This window comes from Cyprinodon tularosa, unplaced genomic scaffold (genome assembly GCF_016077235.1).
Source record: "Cyprinodon tularosa strain WSP-4 unplaced genomic scaffold, ASM1607723v1 ctg10, whole genome shotgun sequence".
In the NCBI taxonomy this organism is placed as follows: Eukaryota; Metazoa; Chordata; class Actinopteri; order Cyprinodontiformes; family Cyprinodontidae; genus Cyprinodon; species Cyprinodon tularosa.
In genome coordinates this window covers 967,152-987,856 of record NW_024037782.1, presented here as the reverse complement: position 1 = coordinate 987,856, position 20,705 = coordinate 967,152, and the positions used below count along the sequence as shown (strand labels likewise).

The window sequence follows — 20,705 nt, the reverse complement described above, 5'->3', positions numbered from 1 at the left end:
CTGTTGCAGCTTTAAAAGAGCAGATCTTTGGGGAGATACTTTAAAGCCAGGGATGCATGATAATGAAATTCTGGCCCATAGCTGATAAAATTATATTTTATAACTTGACTGGCTGATACTTTTTCCATAGGCCTACTTACAGACCCTATACAGCTTTCTCCTCCCTATCCTTTGCAGGCATTGCAAGTAGCAGTTATATATATTTATATTTTACATAGCAGCTGTATATTTTTTGAACGGCAACATCTCTTCTGTAACAAACTCATGCATCAGTTGGGTGCATAAAACCTGCTGGGGCAGGGATAATCCTTTCTTGTTTGTCACAAAATCAACACTTCATATATCGGTGAGTTTTACTGGGGAAGTCTGATACTTAGTTTTATTGCAAATATTGGACACATTAATGCAGCAGCGTGTAGATAATATCATGCGTCCCTATTTGTATGAGCCAAATGCTTGATTTATGATTGAATATTTATTTCTAGTTTACTATTTTTTTTGTCTGGTTTTGGTATGATATATATGAACATGAAATATTTTGGTTTGAAGTATAAGTTGACTGACTTAATTATGAAATTATGAATTTGTTTAGTTGTGTTTTGCTGCCATTCATAATTTACGTTGTTTCTCGCCTCCGCCCCTTCATTATGGACAGGTGACTGCAGCACCTGGATTATATTGGAGTTGGCTATTGGGGCCGGGTGAGCTTTTGGATTCAGTCAGCGCAGCCATACAGTTTTTGACCGCTTCTGATGATTATTGTTGTTTTCTTTGAGTGGCAAAAAAGCAACGAAATGAGCCGAAATGATCTGCCTGTCACGTCATGTTGCGGTAAGAAAATTTAAGTTTGTTTTGATTTTGGAAAATAAAGCGTTTTGAACAAGAGGAAAGAAAGTTTGCTGATTACATGGTCACATTAAACAACATCTAACAGATCTCAAGCGAGTCTAACTTGGATGCTTCTGAACCAAGAACCAAACGCATCTTTATTGGAAAGATTGCGCTATTATTTCGTCAAAAACTTAACTGCATGAGGAACGTCGGCAGCTTGTTGTGAAGTCAAGTGGGGCACACAACAATTCAACTCCAAGAAAATTGTGCAATACGTTTATGTGCACGGACTGCGGAGCAAATGTTTCCCTGACAACCGGAATCATGAATGAATGAAGCGTATGGACACGCCTACGCACAAAGACGTTAATTAAAATGAGAATTCTCCACCAATGCATAAGTGAACTCAAACTGAACGCAAACCTATCATCTGTGGAAATAAAATAAATCATCAATGCTTGAAATTTCAAAAGAGGATTTCATCTGTGTCTTTGTCTGAACAAAGTGGTTTGAACAAATGAAAATGGATGAAGATGTCATGGCAAAAAGTCTTTCTAAACCTCAGTCACCAGAGGGCGGTGTTAAGCCACGCACGGAAATGGAAGATGAAACTTGTATGGAACTTCAAAAGGAAAAAAGGGTTATTAAACACACTGCAAAGGGTTTGGAGCTGCTTTTGGCAAACACTCAAAAATCAAGAAACTCAAAATGCAAACAATCCAAAAGGCTAATGGAAACAATGAAAGAGCTCATGCAATCAAATGAAAATGCAACTAGAATAAGAGGTCTTTTGGATGAAATGAACAAACTTTGTGATGAAGCATGTGAATGTCAAAAATCACTTAAGGATTTTCTGCCGGAAAAGGAATTTGAAAAGCAAAGTCAATGGCTTAAGCAAACAATTGACAAATGTACTGATTTTGGACAGGATGTGCAAATGTGGTTATGTGAAATTGGACCAAATGTTAAAAATGGATGTCAAAGGACTTTATCCTCTATTGTTGGACATGGAAAGCAACCCAGTGTTGTAAACTCTGATGACATCTGCCCTAATGACAGTGTTTCAAATGCCCCAACATCAAAGGCTAAATCAAAGTCTCGTGCATCAAGCACTTCAGCCACTTCATATGCTCGCATAAAGGCAGAAGCAGAAAGAGCTGCTATCATAGAACGGGTCGCAGCCCTAACTAAAAAGCATGAGCTTGAGGCACAACAAGAACAATTAAAAAAAAGGCAAGAACAACTGGAACTGGAAACAGAGCTTGCAGCTGCAATAGCAAAAATCAATGTACTTGAGGCTTTGGGATCAAAACAAGGCTCTGAAGCATCAGATGGAAAGGATGGGATGAATTCATACTTTGAAAATGCTGTTCAGATTCCATGTGCTCATGAGTCTTTACCAGATCAAGTGCAACAGCCCCAAGTGGTGAGACCAAAAATTACACAACAAACTGTCAGGGATGAAAATATGCAGTACTCATGGAGACAAGACATGCAACTGCAGAAGAAGACTGTGCAACAACAACACACACCTGTGATTGTAGAAAAATCTGATTCCATGCCTAAACAAAGAAATGAAAACTTACACAACTTGTCTGAAATCATGGAAAAACAAAACAAAATAACAGAGGCTCTTGTAAAACAACAAAATATGTCATTGTTACCATCGCTCACCATACCAGTTTTCAAAGGTGATCCACTGGAATATCAATTTTTCATGAGAGCCTTTGAGCATGGAATTGAGGAGCGCACAGACAATCCCAAAGACAGACTTCACTTTTTGGAGCAATTTACAACTGGCAAACCACAAGAGCTGGTGCGCAGCTGCCAGTATATGCCACCCAGCAGAGGATATGAGGAGGCAAAAAGACTGCTGAAAAAACACTTTGGAGATGACTATACAGTCGCAACAGCCTACCTAAATAGAGCATTTAACTGGCCAGCTTTAAAGGTGGAAGATGCTGAAGCATTAAAAAGTTTTTCATTATTTCTAAATGGCTGCCTCAATGCTATGACTACTGTGGACTATTTGGAAGAAATGGACCATCCAGCCAACATAAAAACCATAATCTCAAAGCTTCCTTTCAAACTAAAAGAAAAATGGAGATTCAAAGTCTGGGAACTACAGGACCAAAGTAGAAGAAGAGCTAGATTTTCAGATTTGGTGCAGTTTGTGGATAAGCAGGCTCAAATAGCATCTCACCCAGTATTTGGCAGTTTAAAGGACATAACTCCAACTACAAGAGGTAGCTCAAATATGCAGCAAATGCCAAGGGCTGGCAGGGAGAATAGGAGCAAAAGTGGTTTTGTCACTAGTGTAACACCAGTCACAGAGCCCACAACGGAGAGCAACACTTCTCTGGGTACATCTGCTATTAAAGGAGCTAGCAAGCTTTGTTTATTTTGTGATGGGTTTCACAAACTTAATTCCTGCTCCAAATTAATGAAGAAAGCCCACAAAGAAAAGTTGGAGTTCCTCAAGAAAAAAGGGGTATGTTTTGGATGTCTGGAGGCTGGGCACATGAGCAAAGTGTGTTCTCAAAGGCTAACATGTCAAGTGTGTTTACTCAAACACCCCACCACTTTGCATATTACCAAGAGTGAGGCAATAACTGCTCACAAAGACAATAAAGAAAAATCTATCATAAGTGGTCTGTTGGAAATAAAGAATAAAGAACAAGGATTGATTGACATGGGGGCTGATGAATCTGAATCCATCCTGGCTATTGTGCCTGTTAAAGTGAAAAATAAAAAAAATAACAAATCCATCATGACAAACGCCTTCCTGGATCCAGGCAGTGCTGATTGCTTTTGTACCAAGGCACTGCTCAGACAGTTACAACTGACTGGAAGGACAACTGACATACTTTTACGCACAATGAATAAAGAGCAAGTCATCAAAACAGCTACTGTGTCTGATTTGGAAATATGCAGCTTAGACAGCAATGAATACATTGGTTTGCCTGATACTTATATGCAGACGGAAATCCCTGTAAAAAAGGAAAATATTCCTTCAGAAAAGGATCTGGAACAATGGCCATATCTGAAAGAGGTTAAACTCCCTCAAATTTATGCTGATATTGGTTTGCTGATTGGCAGCAATGTTCCAAAGGCATTGGAGCCATGGAAAGTTATAAGCAGCCAAAAAGATGGACCATATGCTGTTAAAACTGCATTGGGTTGGACTGTAAATGGTCCTTTTCGAAAGACAAATGTGACAAAGGATGGAAAACAGATTGTTATGGCTTGTAGAATTTCTGTTGTCAAGCTTTATGAAGTGATGCAACAGCAAATTGAAAAAGACTTCCCAGAGCGTCAACACGAGGAGCGCCTTGAAATGTCACAGGAGGACAGACTGTTCATGGACAGTGTCTCCAAGTCCATTAAGTTGGTAAATGGACATTATAGTATTGGTCTACCACTAAGGAATGATGACACTGTATTTCCAAACAATCGATGTGTAGCTGAACAAAGGATACTTAACTTGAAGAGGAAGTTTGCAAAGAACAGCAAATTCTATGAAGAATACAAAGCATTCATGTCGGACATCCTAAACAAAGGTTTTGCTGTTAAATTAACTCCTGAAGACAAGGCTAAGACAAGCCAGAGCAGGAAGATTTGGTACATACCACATCATGGTGTTTACCACCCCAAAAAACAGAAGCTAAGGGTGGTATTTGATTGTGGTGCTAGCTTTCAGGGTACCTGTTTGAACAACCATCTGCTACAAGGTCCTGACTTGACCAATAGTCTTGTTGGTGTGCTCACCAGATTTCGACAGAAACCTGTTGCTTTCATGGCTGATATCGAAGGGATGTTTCATCAAGTAAGAGTCCCAGAGGAAGACTCTGACCTCTTAAGGTTTCTCTGGTGGCCAGATGGAGATTGGAGCAAAGAACTTGAAGAGTACAAAATGGTTGTTCACATATTTGGAGCTACATCTTCACCAAGTTGTGCAAACTTTGCTCTGCGGCAGTGTGCAAAGGAGAACTTGGTGGACTTCAACTCAGAAACCATCTCTACAATACTTAGAAACTTCTACGTAGACGATTGTCTCAAATCTGTAGAAAATGACGATGAAGCCCTGACGCTCGCATCAAACCTGAGTACTTTATGTGCCAGAGGAGGTTTTAAGCTGAACAAGTGGATCAGCAATAGCAAAACACTGATTCTCTCCATAGCTGAGGAGAACCGAGCCAAGGAAATCAGAGACCTGGATTTTGACCAAGATATCTTGCCTGTCGAACGAGCACTAGGTGTACAATGGTGCACTGAGACGGACTCATTTAAATTCAAAATTCAGCTCCAAGACAAGCCACTTACTCATCGTGGGATCTTATCAATGGTTAGTTCGATTTTTGACCCACTTGGAATGCTGGCTCCAGTCATCCTTCCTGCCAAACAGATCTTACAAGAACTCTGCCATTTAAAGCTTGGATGGGATGAGAGGATTCCTGAAAGTCTCCATCAAAAATGGTCTAACTGGTTAAGAAACATGAATTTGCTGAAAGACTACAAGGTTAAGAGATGCCTCAAACCTGATTGTTTTGGACAACTGGACTCAGCACAACTCCACCATTTTGCTGATGCAAGCGAAAATGGCTATGGCACGGTCTCCTATTTGAGGATGACAAATAAATACCAACAAGTTCACTTAGCCTTTGTTATTGGCAAGGCTAGAGTGGCTCCTCTAAAGCCTGTAACCATCCCAAGGTTGGAGCTCACAGCTGCAACTGTAGCTGTGAGAATGGATCGGATGTTACAAGAGGAGCTTGAAGTACCTCTCGTACCATCAGTCTTTTGGACTGACAGCACATCAGTGCTAAAATATATAAAGAATGAGACTTCTAGATTTAAGACCTTTGTCGCCAATCGAGTCGAAACCATTAGATCTGCTTCCAATGTTTCTCAGTGGAGGTATGTGAACAGCAGCCTGAATTCTGCTGACTGTGCTTCAAGAGGAGTTTCTGTACCCAGCTTCTTAAACCATGTGACTTGGATTTCAGGCCCAGCGTTTCTTCAGCTACCTGAATCTGAATGGCCCAAGACACCAGATTCAGATTTGATTCTCACTCCTGAAGATCCAGAAATTAAAGTGCTTGTATCAAACGTTGCTGTTCTAGAAGAGAGTGGAAATGCTGTTAGTAGGATACTGTTGTGGTATTCTGACTGGTACCGCCTTAAAAGAGCAGTAGCCTGGATTCTTCGTTTCAAAGCTCTACTGGCATCAGCTATTGCAAAGAAAAAGGATATTCTTGGAAATAAAAGGGACAAACAGGAAAAACAAGTTCTCTCTGTGCAAGAACTACAAGAAGCAGAAGATGCAATCATCATGTTCTTGCAGGAAACAAACTTTGCAGAAGAGATGACTGCCTTAAGGAAAGGAAATGCTGTGAAATCTAGCAGCCATCTCCTTAAACTATCACCAATTCTGCAGGAGGGACTAATGAGAGTTGGTGGCAGATTAAGCAAGTCTGCTATGCCATCAGAATCCAAACACCCTCTTATCTTGCCAAAGAACCACCATGTAACACAGCTCATCATTAGATACATTCATGAGAATATTGGACACAATGGAAGAAGTCACACTCTGTCGCGTTTGCGACAAAAGTTTTGGATTCCAGGAGCTACTTCAGCAATTCGAAAGGTGATCGCCAAATGTGTTCCCTGCAAGAGGATGAATGTAAGGAAAGGTGAGCAGATCATGGCTGACTTACCAAAGGAAAGGGTCAGTCCAGATGAACCGCCTTTTACCAACGTGGGTGTAGATTTCTTTGGCCCATTCAACATAAAGCATGGAAGGTCTACTGTCAAACGATATGGAGTTGTTTTTACATGTCTCACTATCAGGGCAGTTCACATAGAGATTGCACATAATCTCAATACTGATTCCTGCATTAATGCAATCAGAAGATTTGTCTCCAGAAGAGGCCCTGTTAAAGTCATGAGGTCAGATAATGGGACCAACCTTGTTAAAGCAGAGCGTGAACTCCGTGAGGCTGTAAAAACTCTAAACAATTCCCAGATTCAAACTGCTGCACTGAAAAAAGGCATCTCTTGGCTGTTTAATCCACCTGCAGGATCTCACCATGGAGGAGTCTGGGAGAGACAAATTCGTTCTATAAGACGAATTCTCAGTGCTCTCCTAAACCAACAAACGTTGGACGACGAAGGACTCGTCACCTTACTCTGCGAGGTGGAGGCTATCATCAATGACAGACCAATCACAAAATCATCAAACGACCCCATGGATTTGGAACCCTTGACACCAAACCATCTCCTACTTCTCAAAACAAACGCTTCCATACCACCTGGAGTGTTCTGCCCAGAAGATTCCTACAGCAGGAGAAGATGGCGTCAAGTTCAGTACATGGCAGAATTATTTTGGAAGAGGTGGATAAAGGAATATTTGCCTGAACTACAACAAAGGAACAAATGGACAAGGAAAACACAAAACTTTGAAAAAGGGGATATTGTCCTGATCATTGACGATACAGCTCCAAGAGGTTCTTGGTCAATGGGGCAAGTAACAGAAACCTTTCCGGATGCCAAGGGATTTGTAAGACAGGTGCAAGTTCGGACCAAGACCAACACTCTCCGTCGACCTATAACAAAGCTTGTTCTTCTCCTGGAGGCTTCATGTGGAGACTGAAGTGTAAACATACACACATTTCCTCCTCAGTCTTCTACGATTGACTTGAAGACTTAGAGACTTAAAAAAAAAAAAAAGAGACTTTGGCTCCTCTATTTTGTTTTATGTAATTGACATTTGTACCTGCATGCCAATTAGGGGCCGGAATGTTGGAGCCAAATGCTTGATTTATGATTGAATATTTATTTCTAGTTTACTATTTTTTTTGTCTGGTTTTGGTATGATATATATGAACATGAAATATTTTGGTTTGAAGTATAAGTTGACTGACTTAATTATGAAATTATGAATTTGTTTAGTTGTGTTTTGCTGCCATTCATAATTTACGTTGTTTCTCGCCTCCGCCCCTTCATTATGGACAGGTGACTGCAGCACCTGGATTATATTGGAGTTGGCTATTGGGGCCGGGTGAGCTTTTGGATTCAGTCAGCGCAGCCATACAGTTTTTGACCGCTTCTGATGATTATTGTTGTTTTCTTTGAGTGGCAAAAAAGCAACGAAATGAGCCGAAATGATCTGCCTGTCACGTCATGTTGCGGTAAGAAAATTTAAGTTTGTTTTGATTTTGGAAAATAAAGCGTTTTGAACAAGAGGAAAGAAAGTTTGCTGATTACATGGTCACATTAAACAACATCTAACAGATCTCAAGCGAGTCTAACTTGGATGCTTCTGAACCAAGAACCAAACGCATCTTTATTGGAAAGATTGCGCTATTACTATTTAAAGATCATTTCAGCTTCTACCCTTCACCAGAACCATATCTTAGAAATTAAAGCCAGTTTTGGTCTTACACCACCCGCCACATTCTATCTTATAACTAACTTTAGAATTTAATGGCTGCTCTTTGGTATTTTTACTCTGACCGATTTAGAATTAGTTTTTCATAATCATACCTTAAATAGAATCGGTTAAAAACATCCTTTATTGTCCAGCAGTGGAGAAATTCAGGTGTGTCAGCAGCAAGAAAGGGGAATAATTAGTGCTGAATGTGGTTCTATATGCTAAGATCTTAATACAAAAGTAAAGATTATCTTTGACGTGTTCTGTCAGTTTGGTCTATGGGGACTTTAATTCCTTTTTGGCAGTAGTCATTTCTTCTCAGGGATGGTTACTTTAACCATTTGTGATTTTTGCTTTGCTGGTCACTGATTCACAGCACTATTTATTCTCACAATTTAATAATCTTAACTATAAAGGAAAAAAAGTAGTAAATGACAAAATGGCCACAAGCAACTAATAATAATAGCGCAACTAGTTTATCTCTTTTTGTTTATAATCTTACCTTAATCTTTTTTTGTTAAACCTTATTTGTAGCGCACTTACATTCAACAAGATAATTAATAATAAGTCAAATGCATTCATAAATTTGTAACATAAAAATGTGCTCTTACAGAAGGTCCGACTTTACCCTGGGGTCCAGCATCACCAGGACGACCAGTCAAACCCTGCAAGATACCAAGTGCAAAGAAATAATATGAAACCATCTGAGGGCTTTATTAAAACACACAACACAGGGCTGGGGAGAGGAAACATACAAATATATAAATAAAGAAATGCTAAAATTAAGGATTCAAGAGGATGCAATTAAAGAGGATGCAATCCTCATGCTATCCTTGCTATTCAAAGATTTGTTTTAGACCTTCAGTGTATGTGCGCACTTCTTTGATGGATTGAATTTCAAAAGACTTTGCTTTGTTGGTTATTTCTTTTGCAAATGCAAAGTTTACTCTTGCACACTTGCTGCTGTAGCAACGAGTGTGAGGAACGTATTGTCTCTCGTACTACTGAATATCACCAGACTGATAAGAATTGATGCATACTGTACTTTGCTTTACGTATGACAGGTCTCAAAGACATATTTTATTTTGTCTTAATGTAATTTTACAGGACATAATGACATATTATTGGCATCCTGAGTTACCACTCCTACCCTACCACCTTCGACAATGTTTAGATAGTAAAAAAAAGCATGTTTATGCGGGTTTAACATGTTTTTAAAAGCTTTCGCCTTAATGACACCATTCTTTATAAATTTGTATTAAGCACAGGCATTGTTTGCATCATTAAACATTGCACATTATTCTATTGTGCAGCAAAGTGAATGACTGTAAGGGTAAACTTAACAAGGACTCTGTTTATCTCCAAATTGCACCAGTTTAGGTGGTCACGCAGAAATATCTCTGTGTTTGTGGAGACTGTTGTTGATAATACATCTAGGGCCGGATTTATCAAAGGTTTGCGTGTATTAAAACGTGAGCTATTTCACTGCGCACGCTAAAAAATGTACAAACTGATCTATCAACAGCGTGCTAAAAGGATTTGGTCTTTAAAACGTGCTAAATAGCGCCTCTTATCCATTTAGTACTTTTTCTGCAATGAATATTCAATATGGGGCGTTTACACGCAAAAGTGCGTCTTGTGGGAGGAGAACATGTAAATATATTAATTTAGCACTCGCAAAGTGATTTATCAAACCTGAAAGCAATTTTGCTAACGGTATCTGACTCTATGTTTAACACGTTTCAAAAGAAGGTGCAAATGGTCTGTATGCGTAATTGCGCACACATGGCAGCGGTTATTGTCGCAAGAAGGAGACATCGAAATGAAGCAATGAGACGCAGAGAACGCATTTTTTCACTCCGTGTGAATATTTTTGGAATGAACGAGGAAACGATCATCAAAACATATCGTTTATCCGGCATTGCCATTTTGGAGCTGTTGGGGGAACTCCGAATGGATTTGGAGCCAGCCACAAGGAGGACCCACGCATGCAGATATCACAAAACTCCTCGCAACATTGCACTTTTTTGCATCTGGGATCTCCCAATCTCGTTTTTCAGAAGTGCTGTCCGACGTTCTAAATGCCATGTCGCCCTGACGCCCTATCGGAGAACCCCGACACCCTGCGCCTGTGGAGCAACATGCCAATGCAGTCATCTTATCCACAGTCACTTCTTGTGAGCCATTTGGTATGTGCATTGTTCTACAGGCCGATACAAAACACCTGTTTTTTTTTTTTTTGTGTGTGTTTTTTTCTTACTGCGGTGAAGTAGAAATTCAGCCACATACCACCTTAGGGAATAAAGGTTGCCAAAGTTTATATATATATATATATATATATATATATATATATATATATATATATATATATTTCTTTTTTTGGAGGGGGTGGTGTCACTGTAAGATTAAAATTTCTTAATGCACTAGTTTGCACAAACTACTTTGCCGCAAACCACAAAACGCGCAAAACCATAATTTAAATAGGGCGTCTCCAACAGTTTTGCGCCTGCCACCAGTTACGCAATCGCTCTTGTTAAATCACCCGCAAACCATGGTTCAGCCCCTCGCGCAAAATTCCACTTTGCGAGCGCAAATTACTGCACGCAAAATTGGATCTTGATAAATCCGGCCCCTAGCCTAGGATTAACCTATAAGTAGGTACCATGTTTAAACCCAACTTCTGGAGCCTGCTGCAGGCTGGGAGTGGCAGCACAGACAAGCAGATGATTGAAGCTGTGCATTCAGTCACTTCTAACTATCCTCTCTAACCATGGCATCCATGGCTAACTATGGCTTTAGTGATTTTTTTCATCCAATAAAAAATAAAATAAAAACTACAAAAAACAGCAGTTCTTGTAAAAGGGGAAATAAACAGAAGTTAGGCTAGGCTTGATTGTATTTTTAATATCAGTTTGCCAGTTGGCGAATGATGTTGTATTTTACATATCAAGTCCGTATTTTGCTTAAGAATAATGTAACTGTGATCTTAGCTCTGGATAGTTTGGTGTTTAAGGATTATTCTAATTGATGATGTGTGAGTTTGTTAAACCCTAATTATAAAATGCGTCTCAGAACTAATGTTTTCAGCTTCATTATGTACATGGCAAAGATTTGTGAATGGAATGAGAGCAGTGTCCTTGATGAAAGAACTTGGTGTAATATTCTGATAAGGCTGGAGCCATGGATGTCTCATTATTTTCAAATGTGTATGATGTAATTATGTGATGATGCGGCATACTGAATTTGAATAAAATGCTTCTTTAACTGTGATTCAGGGCCACTTCTACGAGATGTGAACCCAGTTGGTAAGCGCTGCCTTCTTTAATCAAAAGCAACTTCTCTGATCTGAGTAAGATTACATTCTATATCAAAATCTTGTGTCATGTATCATGGTTATTTAATATATATACATTATGAGGTGCTATTTAAAGAGCTTGTCCCAAGTTTTCTCAGGAAAAGAACCTGAGAGAGAAACTTCAAGGTGTTAACACAGAGCTTTTCTTAACATAAACAAAAATTTATTCTGATTGAACCTCTGGGACTTATTTACATAAACTGGCTGAAAACTCAGTCTAGGAAAAACTTACCCTTGCACCAGGAAGCCCTGGCTCACCAGGACGGCCGGGGTCACCAGTGGCTCCCTTGGCACCGCTGGTCCCTGGTTGTCCACGCTCACCTGGGGCTCCCTGCCAAAAAAAAAAAAAAAAGAAAATAATAATAAATAAATAAATCAGCACCCTGAACACAGATTGGGTTGCATTTGCATAAGAAACTGATTTTAACCCCCAAGTGGGTGCATATAACAATGAATTTGACTTCAGTTCCACTTTACTCTCCAGGATATCAGTTACCCTGTTAAGAATGTGCAGGAGTTCATTATTGACCTGCTGGAGATGAAGAGATTAAATCTTGATAGATTCATTTTGTGTTAAATGAAACTGTCCATGGAAGACAATTTTAGATGAGATATTACCCTAACTCAGTGGTTCTCAAACTTTTTCTGTCATTCCCCACTTTGGACAAGGGGGAATTTTCAAGCCCCGCCTGTCCCCATCGCCCCAACACAATGCTAATGAAATATGCAACAATCTTAAAATGTTCCAATTTTATTGAAGTAACAAGTAGTATCTAAATACAAATCTACATCAAATAACAGCAAGCTCAAAAATAAAGAAAATAAAAATGCAGCTGTGTCAAAATTTGTATCAAGCTCAAAGATAGAAAAAATTAAAGTGCCACTCTGCAATCTGTTAATAAAAGAAAAGAAGTGAAATCCATCTGGCAAGACAGGTCTATTTATCCCTGCATTAGTGGCTGCAATGAGCCTGTTTTGCATTGCAGTTTCTCAAAACGGGGTTGCAGGCTTGATACTGCCACTCTCAAGTCATGCTCAATGTTCAGCTGAGATCTGTATTTTGTTTTCATTGAAGCAGCAGCTGAAAAGCCCATCTCACAGAGATATGATGTGGCAAAGGGAAGAAGAATGCACACAGCTCTCTGCCCGATGAGTGGATACTCGCTCTCCACTCCTAACCAGAAACATGAACATGTGGCTGTGTGAATCAAACGCCGTTATTTATTTAAGATAAAATATTTCAAATTCAGTTATTTATGATCAACCTGCGCCGTCAATCACGGCGCATGTGCGCTTTATTTGCAGTCTGGACGCAAAAGTTAAACATGCTGTGTCTCTGCTCTGACTGCAGCGCTGATAGGGACTCCTGCAATAGCGGGGGAGAACGGGGTTGGGACGGGGGAGGCGCCCCATGGCAGCACCTGCCGCTGGAGGACAAGAAAAGGAACGATACGTGCTTTCACGTAAGAGTCTCCAAAAGGCGCTAGATTAGTTTTTTTGAAAAAGAGTCGCTGGAGGGGTCTGAAATATAGCGACAAAGTCGCTGAGTTGGCAACACTGGGGCGCGAAAGTTTATTCTGTTACAAATAATATGCCGACGTCACGTCAATCATTATTTTGGCACTTCAGTTCCAGGTGAAATTTTTCTCATATCTAATGTTCTTTTAATTAGACTGCATGTAGGCTAGTAATGATTACTTTGTGGGTTTGATTGGTCTAAAAAGCGGCAACATACAGCTATAAGGACAGTTTGCTCTCACACATTCTACATTTATAGTCACACACACACACACACACACACACACACCGGAACTTGGCGCGCCCCACCTGTCACGTCTCAATTCCCCACCAGTGGGTCGCGCCACACACTTTGAGAACCGCGGCCCTAACTGATAAGGTTGACATATACAGGTCAGTTGTGCAGGACTGGACAATTAACCATGCTGCCATCTTGTGACGGCTAAGAGGAATTACATTAAACTTTAGCAGAAAAAAACGGGGTGTTCTTGAAATCTAAAGAAAAAAAATTAACACTCATAAATTCCAAAACCAACATGACCTCAATTAACTCTGATGTGTAAACAGAATCTTTACACAAATCATCAGTCATGCTATTCAACTCTTTAGCAGCTTTGTGCAATTTAACAAGATCTATCATTATAAGCAGGCTAAACTTATCCTCTACAAATGTCATCAGTCACAAATAAAAAGTAATAATAATAGTAAAAGCAACAATATCAATATTTTTATAGCACATATACTATGGAGGGCATTGTTCCTAAAGAGATATCAACTTTTTATTTCCTCAGAACCATCTATTTGATAAAAACCTTTTACAATTAAAAATTACTGCATTCAAGCTCCATGAACTTACCACATTATAGAAATACATTTCATAGGATAACACTAAATGTCACAGATTTCAAGCCAATCAAAAACTTTAAACTGAAGGTGATTCTTTGACTTAGAATAATAAAAAAATTGCAGACTGAGACCAAATGAGTCCAGTCAGTGAAAGGTGGATCATAGTGATATTAAAAGATTGCTCAAGGTAAAGTGATATCCGTCAGACCTAACCTATTTTTTTTATATTCCATGTCCCTTATTTTTTTCCATAGTTGGATCTGTGGTTGAGCACATTGTCCAGTGCATATTCTTTACATATTAATCTAACTGTGATGATCACTCACCTTGGGACCAGCCAGACCATCCTGACCGGGGAAACCACGATTACCAGGGGCTCCCTGAACAGAAAACACAAAATCTTAGCTCTGATTTGAACACAAACAATGCAAGAACCAATAAAATTCTATATAAAACCTTTAGGAACTTGAGCGAACTTATAAAATGTGATCTAATAAAATTATTAATCCATATATAAAACATGTTAAACAATGTCCGACTTAAGACATTTTCTCAATGCAAGGAGTACAACAATGTATCCATTTTTTTAAAGGAGCCATGTAGCGTCTGTAGAAATATAAACTAAAAATATCTTTATGTTAAAATAAAGCATTATAGTGCTCATCCTGGTAGTGTTTGCTCTGTCCCTTTTGAGCCTAAGAAAACGTTTGCACCTGAAGTGGCCAGCAGACATAAGCTTTGTTGTATGTTGCTGCTGTCTTATCCATCTTAACATCTGATGTTTGTGACTGTGCTTTTTCACAGTTGATCTTGGACTTTTCCGCTTTCTTTACACACCTCTGCTGAGAAAATGTTGACTGTTTTGGCTCCATTACTTCCTTGTTTCATTGTTGCCAGCATGCACATTAGCTTTGGTAATTTTGTTTTATTATAGAAAATATCAAAAGCGCTTAAGCTTACTATAAAATGGACCAAAAACAAACCTCAGAAAAACATTGACATAGAGACTCATAAAGTCATAGTGTGTGACTTAGGCACATTTATAAGGACATTTACCAGGTAAAACAGTAATTTTATGTCTTTAAAACAACCTGTTTCCGCAGACCTTCGTTACTTACTCTTTCTCCTGGAGGTCCTAGAGGTCCAGCAGCACCAGGCTCACCTCTGGGTCCTCTCCTGCCTTCTTCTCCCTGTGGGCCAGGGGCTCCCTGAGGGCCTACTGGTCCCTGTCAACAGGTTTAATTTATACAGAATAATACTTAGTTTTTGTGTACCTTTGATTAATAGCTTTGTCTAAAGAAGAAACTCTTATTGGCCTCAAAATCAGTTTAGGGACTCATGTATATATTTAATAAAAATTTTTGAGAATGAGATGAGATATGAGATTAAATGAGAGTAAAAAAAACAACTCACAATTTCTCCTTTTGGTCCAGCCTCCCCCTTGAATCCTGGTATACCTGGATCTCCCTAATCCCAGAGAGGAGAGAATATATATAGTGGACATGGTTAGAATATTCTTCAGAATAATCATTTTGGATGTAAAGTTAACAACAATATCATTAGTGTACTGTTATTTACATTTGGAAGTATTAGTTTCCAAATAGCTGCAAGGAATTCAATCTTTAAGTATATCAAATCATAAAATACTAACAGATGTTCCTTTTGGCCCAAGAGGTCCAGTTGCTCCCTGAGGTCCAGGAGGCCCACGAGGTCCGGGGAAACCAGGAGCGCCTGCAATACCTGGAGCACCCTACACAGGAATTTAGAGAGAAAGAGGAAAAATAAATGTAAAGTCAGTTACCTGAATTATATAAAGACATCAATTTAATGGAGAGATTTAAATATCACTGAACTGTAGATTAAAACTAAATAAGTGATTGAGCCTATTTGATTTTAGACATAGTGTACAAATGTAAATCCTTTATTGGAAATGGGACATAAACAATAACACACACAAAAAAAAAAAACTTACTGCTGAGCCTTTAGCTCCAGGAATACCATCAGTGCCAGGGTTACCCTGCAAGGAAAAAGAGAATATTTAAATACGCTCCTATGTGTGTTTTGAAGTGATTGATGACAGTGTATCATATTAAATCTATGTTTTGTTAGGATTATTTTTATCGATGATGTGTGAGTCTGTTAAACCCTAATAATACCTGCCTGTTATGTGTAAAACTAATTTTTTCCCAAGTAGTTTATCTAATTAGTTCCTCTCTCAGCATAAAAAGTCATCTTCATTATGTAGGTAGCAAAGGGTTGGTCACTTTTTTCCTGTTGTGGTTTGTTATGATGCCATTACTTACAGAGGCACCAGAGGGTCCAGGTGATCCAGGAGTGCCCGACTCTCCACGGGGTCCTTGAGCTCCCTCGGGACCACGTGCACCAGTAGGACCAGCTTCACCCTAAATATAGCACATGCAAAAGGGCAATCATTTAATAATCTTTGAATAACAAATCTAATCTATTATCTTAACATTAGAGAACTCTGATAACATGTTAAAAGCACAACAAAATAAAAAAATGATTATGGGGTCAAAAGTGGAACAAAAAATTGTTTTAGTCAACCTGGCTTCCAAACTGTATAAATAAGATAAATCATGTTTCATTTGTCTCTATATCATAGATAAAAACTTTGCTGAAGATAATATTTGAGAATAAAAACAATTTAATACAAAATTTAATTCAATAACAACTATATATAGTCCAAATTAAATATTTTACAATAAAAAATGCAAACAGGTCAATCTATCAATCATTACAAAGACAAATATCAAGCCATTTTAAATGTTTACTTGATGAAATGAATAAAATGAAGATAAATAATAAACTTCTTGGCCCTTATGTAGGCTGTCAAACATGCACTGTAAAAACAAATGGTGCATTAAAGCTTATATTAGGATTAATCAATTTGAACATGAGCTTAAGCCATCCTTAAACCCCACTGTATGTGAATAATTTCTAACCATTCTAAGAAACGCTTTATAGTCCTAACGCAAGACTAGGAGCTGGTCTTAAGTAGCCTTTAACAGTCTGTGAAGTAGATCTCTGGTATTTATTAATATATGAAAAGTTTGGGCTCTCCAGGTTATTAAGTACTAAGTCTAACTTTGTCTTCCAAGGCATGTAATAATGGAGTTACAGCAGAGTCAGCATTTGAATGGTAGAAACCAGGAACCCTGAAAAAAAAAAAAACAATCTGGACTATAGGAAATCTGTGAAGGGCAAACTTTAAATATGTTCAAAGTGATTAAACACTTTGGGTCTGAAGGAGAGAGAGCTATACCTAGCATGAGTAAAATGTGACTGTCAGTGTTTTAGCATGCCTATGACCATCTCTGTGATCCAGTCACAATCAAATCTAATTTCTGTTTTTTCTTTTAACCATCCTGGTTCATTCTTGACACAAATGTTGCAGCTGATACCAGTAACACATACCAGCAACAAGGTTAATATTCAGGTTTGTTACTTGCCTTATGGTCATTTCTGTTCCTAATAATACTGTTTTTTTTTTTTTAATGAGCTCAGGTAGTAACAAAGCTTTTATAAACCTTTTGTAAAGACAAGTTCCCTTTGATTAAAAATAGAATAGATGCAGAGATTAAAAGGCCTGACAGTTCCACAATTATAAAAAGGTAAAATCATTAAGTCCTTAATATAAATCACAAAACAAGCTTGTTAAAAACATATATCTCAAGTTATAGATAAGTGTGAAAAAGTTAGTTTTTGTAATTATGTTTCCTTTTTGGTGTGCTACAAACAGTACATAGTCACAGTAAAAAAAAAAAAAAAAAAAGTCACAACCCCCTGTAGCCACCAGGGACTTAATGCTCTGTAATTTTATCAGATTATCTTGATTTTATGTAAGCCCTGAAAGGTAAGAGAAAAAAATTATTCTGGAAAAGAAAAGCTTAAATTTTTTTTATTGCTTCATTTTCTGCCCCGAAAGGCAAGTAAGAAAGAAAAAAAAATCTAACGCAAAATTTTCTTTTTTTTTCCCCGTGTAATACTTTCTTTTGCACTGACTGTCAGGGCAAAAAACAAAAAGACAAAAAAAAAACAACTTAAAAATTTTTTTTTTTTCCAGATTTAAATTTATCTTGCCTATCAGGGCTTCCATACATTTTACATCTACAAGACAATCAGCTGATTTCCATCACTGTATCTAATTAAAAGGTCCCACACATAAAGCTGTATTTCAATTAATTCTGCCTAAACATCGTCCCATTCAACTTGCTGCTGACCATTGATCCACTTCCTTATTTCTGTTTTCCATATAATCTCTAACTAAGCCAAATGGTCATCAATGCCTCCTTTTCCCTGTGGTCTCAGAATAGAGCCAAAGGACAAAATGCAGAATGTTGGATGGGGCAAGAGCTTCTAAAGACCCAAATTCCCCTACAATAATACTGATCTGAAAATACTGGTCTGAAAATAGTAAAGTCAATTAAATTAAAACAAAAAAGATTCTCAAAGTTGATATCTTTTCTATTTCCACCTAGACTCAAAACTAATGCATCAGTCCTGCCATACCTAACCATCTGTTACTGTTCCTGTCCATGTTCTGCACCTTCTTATACTTTACAGCCACACCCAATTCCTCATGCAGCGCTACAGTTTCTCTCTTGGTACACTTTTACAGCCGCGATTAAGTATTTTGTTCTATTATTGAATGTCTGTCACACTCAAATGGTTTGAATGAAATTAAAACATTAGACAGAAATTAGTAAATAAAAAATAACAATCTTGTTTTAAATGGTTTTAATCATTGAGCCAAACCGACCTGACCCTTTGTGAAAATGCCAATTAACCAAATAAATGCTTACACTGTTTCTTTTGCAGTGATCACTAATGGAAAGTTTCATTGCTTTTTCATGCAATCTCCAGTTGTGGACAATGGTTCTCACTATGGTTGGCTGGAGTCTTAGATCTGGTTTCATGACCTGTTTCAGGCTTAAGATCATGCTATCACTCCATGATCTGTTTATGATATTTACAACTGACAATAAACTGCAAAGTCTAGACAAGAAATAAGGGTTTAGACAGAGCAATAAATATTACACTTTATACACCCCTCAATGTAGCAATAAACCTGTCACCACTATCAGCTGAGAAATATAATTTTGGAGGGAGAGCGTATAGTGTATTAGAGAACAGAGTCAGAAGCTGCAGCAGCATGTTTCTGTGTGTATGCAGACACTGCATAATCCTGCATTGTCCATTTGCTCAGCAGAATATGATGCTGATAAAATGTGAAAATGGTGCAAAACAACTCTGCTTGTATTCAAAATGCTGTAGCAATTAGAAAAGCCTGACCATAAGACCGCTACGCCAAAAAAATTACAGAGCTAAGTCCTTCTACACTGCTGGACTGGTGCACCAAAAAAAAAAAAAAAAGAAGAAGACTAGATCTGGCTCCCAGACAATGAGGACACCACTGCAGGCACTCAGGCCTTAGCATAAACAGGAAACAAGGGGATTGTCTTCAGGTTGTCACAGAAAAAAGTTCAAGTCTCTGAGCCTGCACACTTAAGAGCCCCCGGGATGAATGGTGAACACTACCCACAATATCAGAATTTAATTTTACTTTGATACTTCTTAGAATTTAATAAAAGTTTATCATTAGAAAAGGCCCAGCACAGTCTTTCCTGAAAACACCCAAGAGGAACAAAGTCCTTCCACCTCTGCTACGAAATAAAACCTTTGCCACCAGGTAATATAAAGAATCCTGAACTATGGACGGAGAGTGTAGTGCTAAACCCAACAACTAGAGCAGGTCATCAGGACAGCCTGAAGATCTTCTCAAACCATCTCCTTCAAAGGGCCATAGGGAGCCAGGATAGGCCATCTAAATGTGAGAGCATGCACAAGCCCATTTATCGTTTTGCATGTTCTGTTTAAAAGTTGCTGTTTGCATCGCTCAAACAAGCCTAATTTCCAAAATAAGATTTGCAATTTTTACACTATGTCAGACTCACCACCGGTAAGTGAAAATGGGGAAGAGCACGTAGGATGGCCTTACGTAAACATATCCCCAGAGTGATTAACAGTTAGGAGGACCACTTATTTCGATGATCCACCCAGAAAAAGATCATCCTCCACTATACCTGTAATGCTGCTAAAAAAAAGAGATGCTGCTATATAACATTTTGTTTTGCATCCTGCACAATGCCGATAAGGAATCTTGCTTTGCTTTATCTTTTGTGCAAAATGTGTCCATGTCCTTACATATTTTGCAGGGGAATGTTGGAAGTTCAAAGCCAACCACTATTAACTCTGTATTTGCAGCTTCATAACCTGAGGGTGCCTATACGGATTCATGGTGTATTATTTGAAATGGGAAAAAAACATCTTGAAATTTGGCTTATGGGAAATTTCATGTTTTTTTCTAATCACTTTCTCCTTCTTCTATTTGTAAGACAGATGCACTTTTAACTACGATCTCTCTTTAATCCCAGTTAATTCATGATTTAACTAGAGGAGGGATCATGCTTTTACTGGGCTTAGGTCATAATAATAACTATTTTCTCCTCATTCAATCATTATTAAGCTATCTAAAAATGTTTGCCAGAAAAACAAAAAAGTACAAATCTAAAAGTGGGAAATGACCCATCATGGTACAGTATCTGCTTGTTCAAGATCCATAAAGATGATACTTTCTCCTAACTGTCTCTCTTCTGAACCCAACTCTAATCTTCATCTTGGCAGATGGTTCATCAATCAGCT

General features: G+C 38.4%; 1 protein-coding gene across 3 annotated transcripts in view; it reads right to left on the bottom strand.

Annotated features, from left to right (window-relative positions):
• The window catches only part of col2a1b (collagen, type II, alpha 1b), a 68,212-nt gene that overhangs the window by 26,459 nt on the left and 21,048 nt on the right, over positions 1-20,705 (bottom strand). For all 3 annotated transcript variants that reach the window (XM_038293442.1, XM_038293366.1, XM_038293522.1), the window contains 8 exons: positions 16,286-16,384; positions 15,955-15,999; positions 15,634-15,732; positions 15,396-15,449; positions 15,101-15,208; positions 14,309-14,362; positions 11,851-11,949; positions 8,875-8,928 (listed from right to left, as the gene is read on the bottom strand). In XM_038293442.1, coding sequence (XP_038149370.1) covers positions 8,875-8,928; positions 11,851-11,949; positions 14,309-14,362; positions 15,101-15,208; positions 15,396-15,449; positions 15,634-15,732; positions 15,955-15,999; positions 16,286-16,384 — 612 coding nt within the window. The remainder of the gene's footprint in view (positions 1-8,874; positions 8,929-11,850; positions 11,950-14,308; positions 14,363-15,100; positions 15,209-15,395; positions 15,450-15,633; positions 15,733-15,954; positions 16,000-16,285; positions 16,385-20,705) is intronic.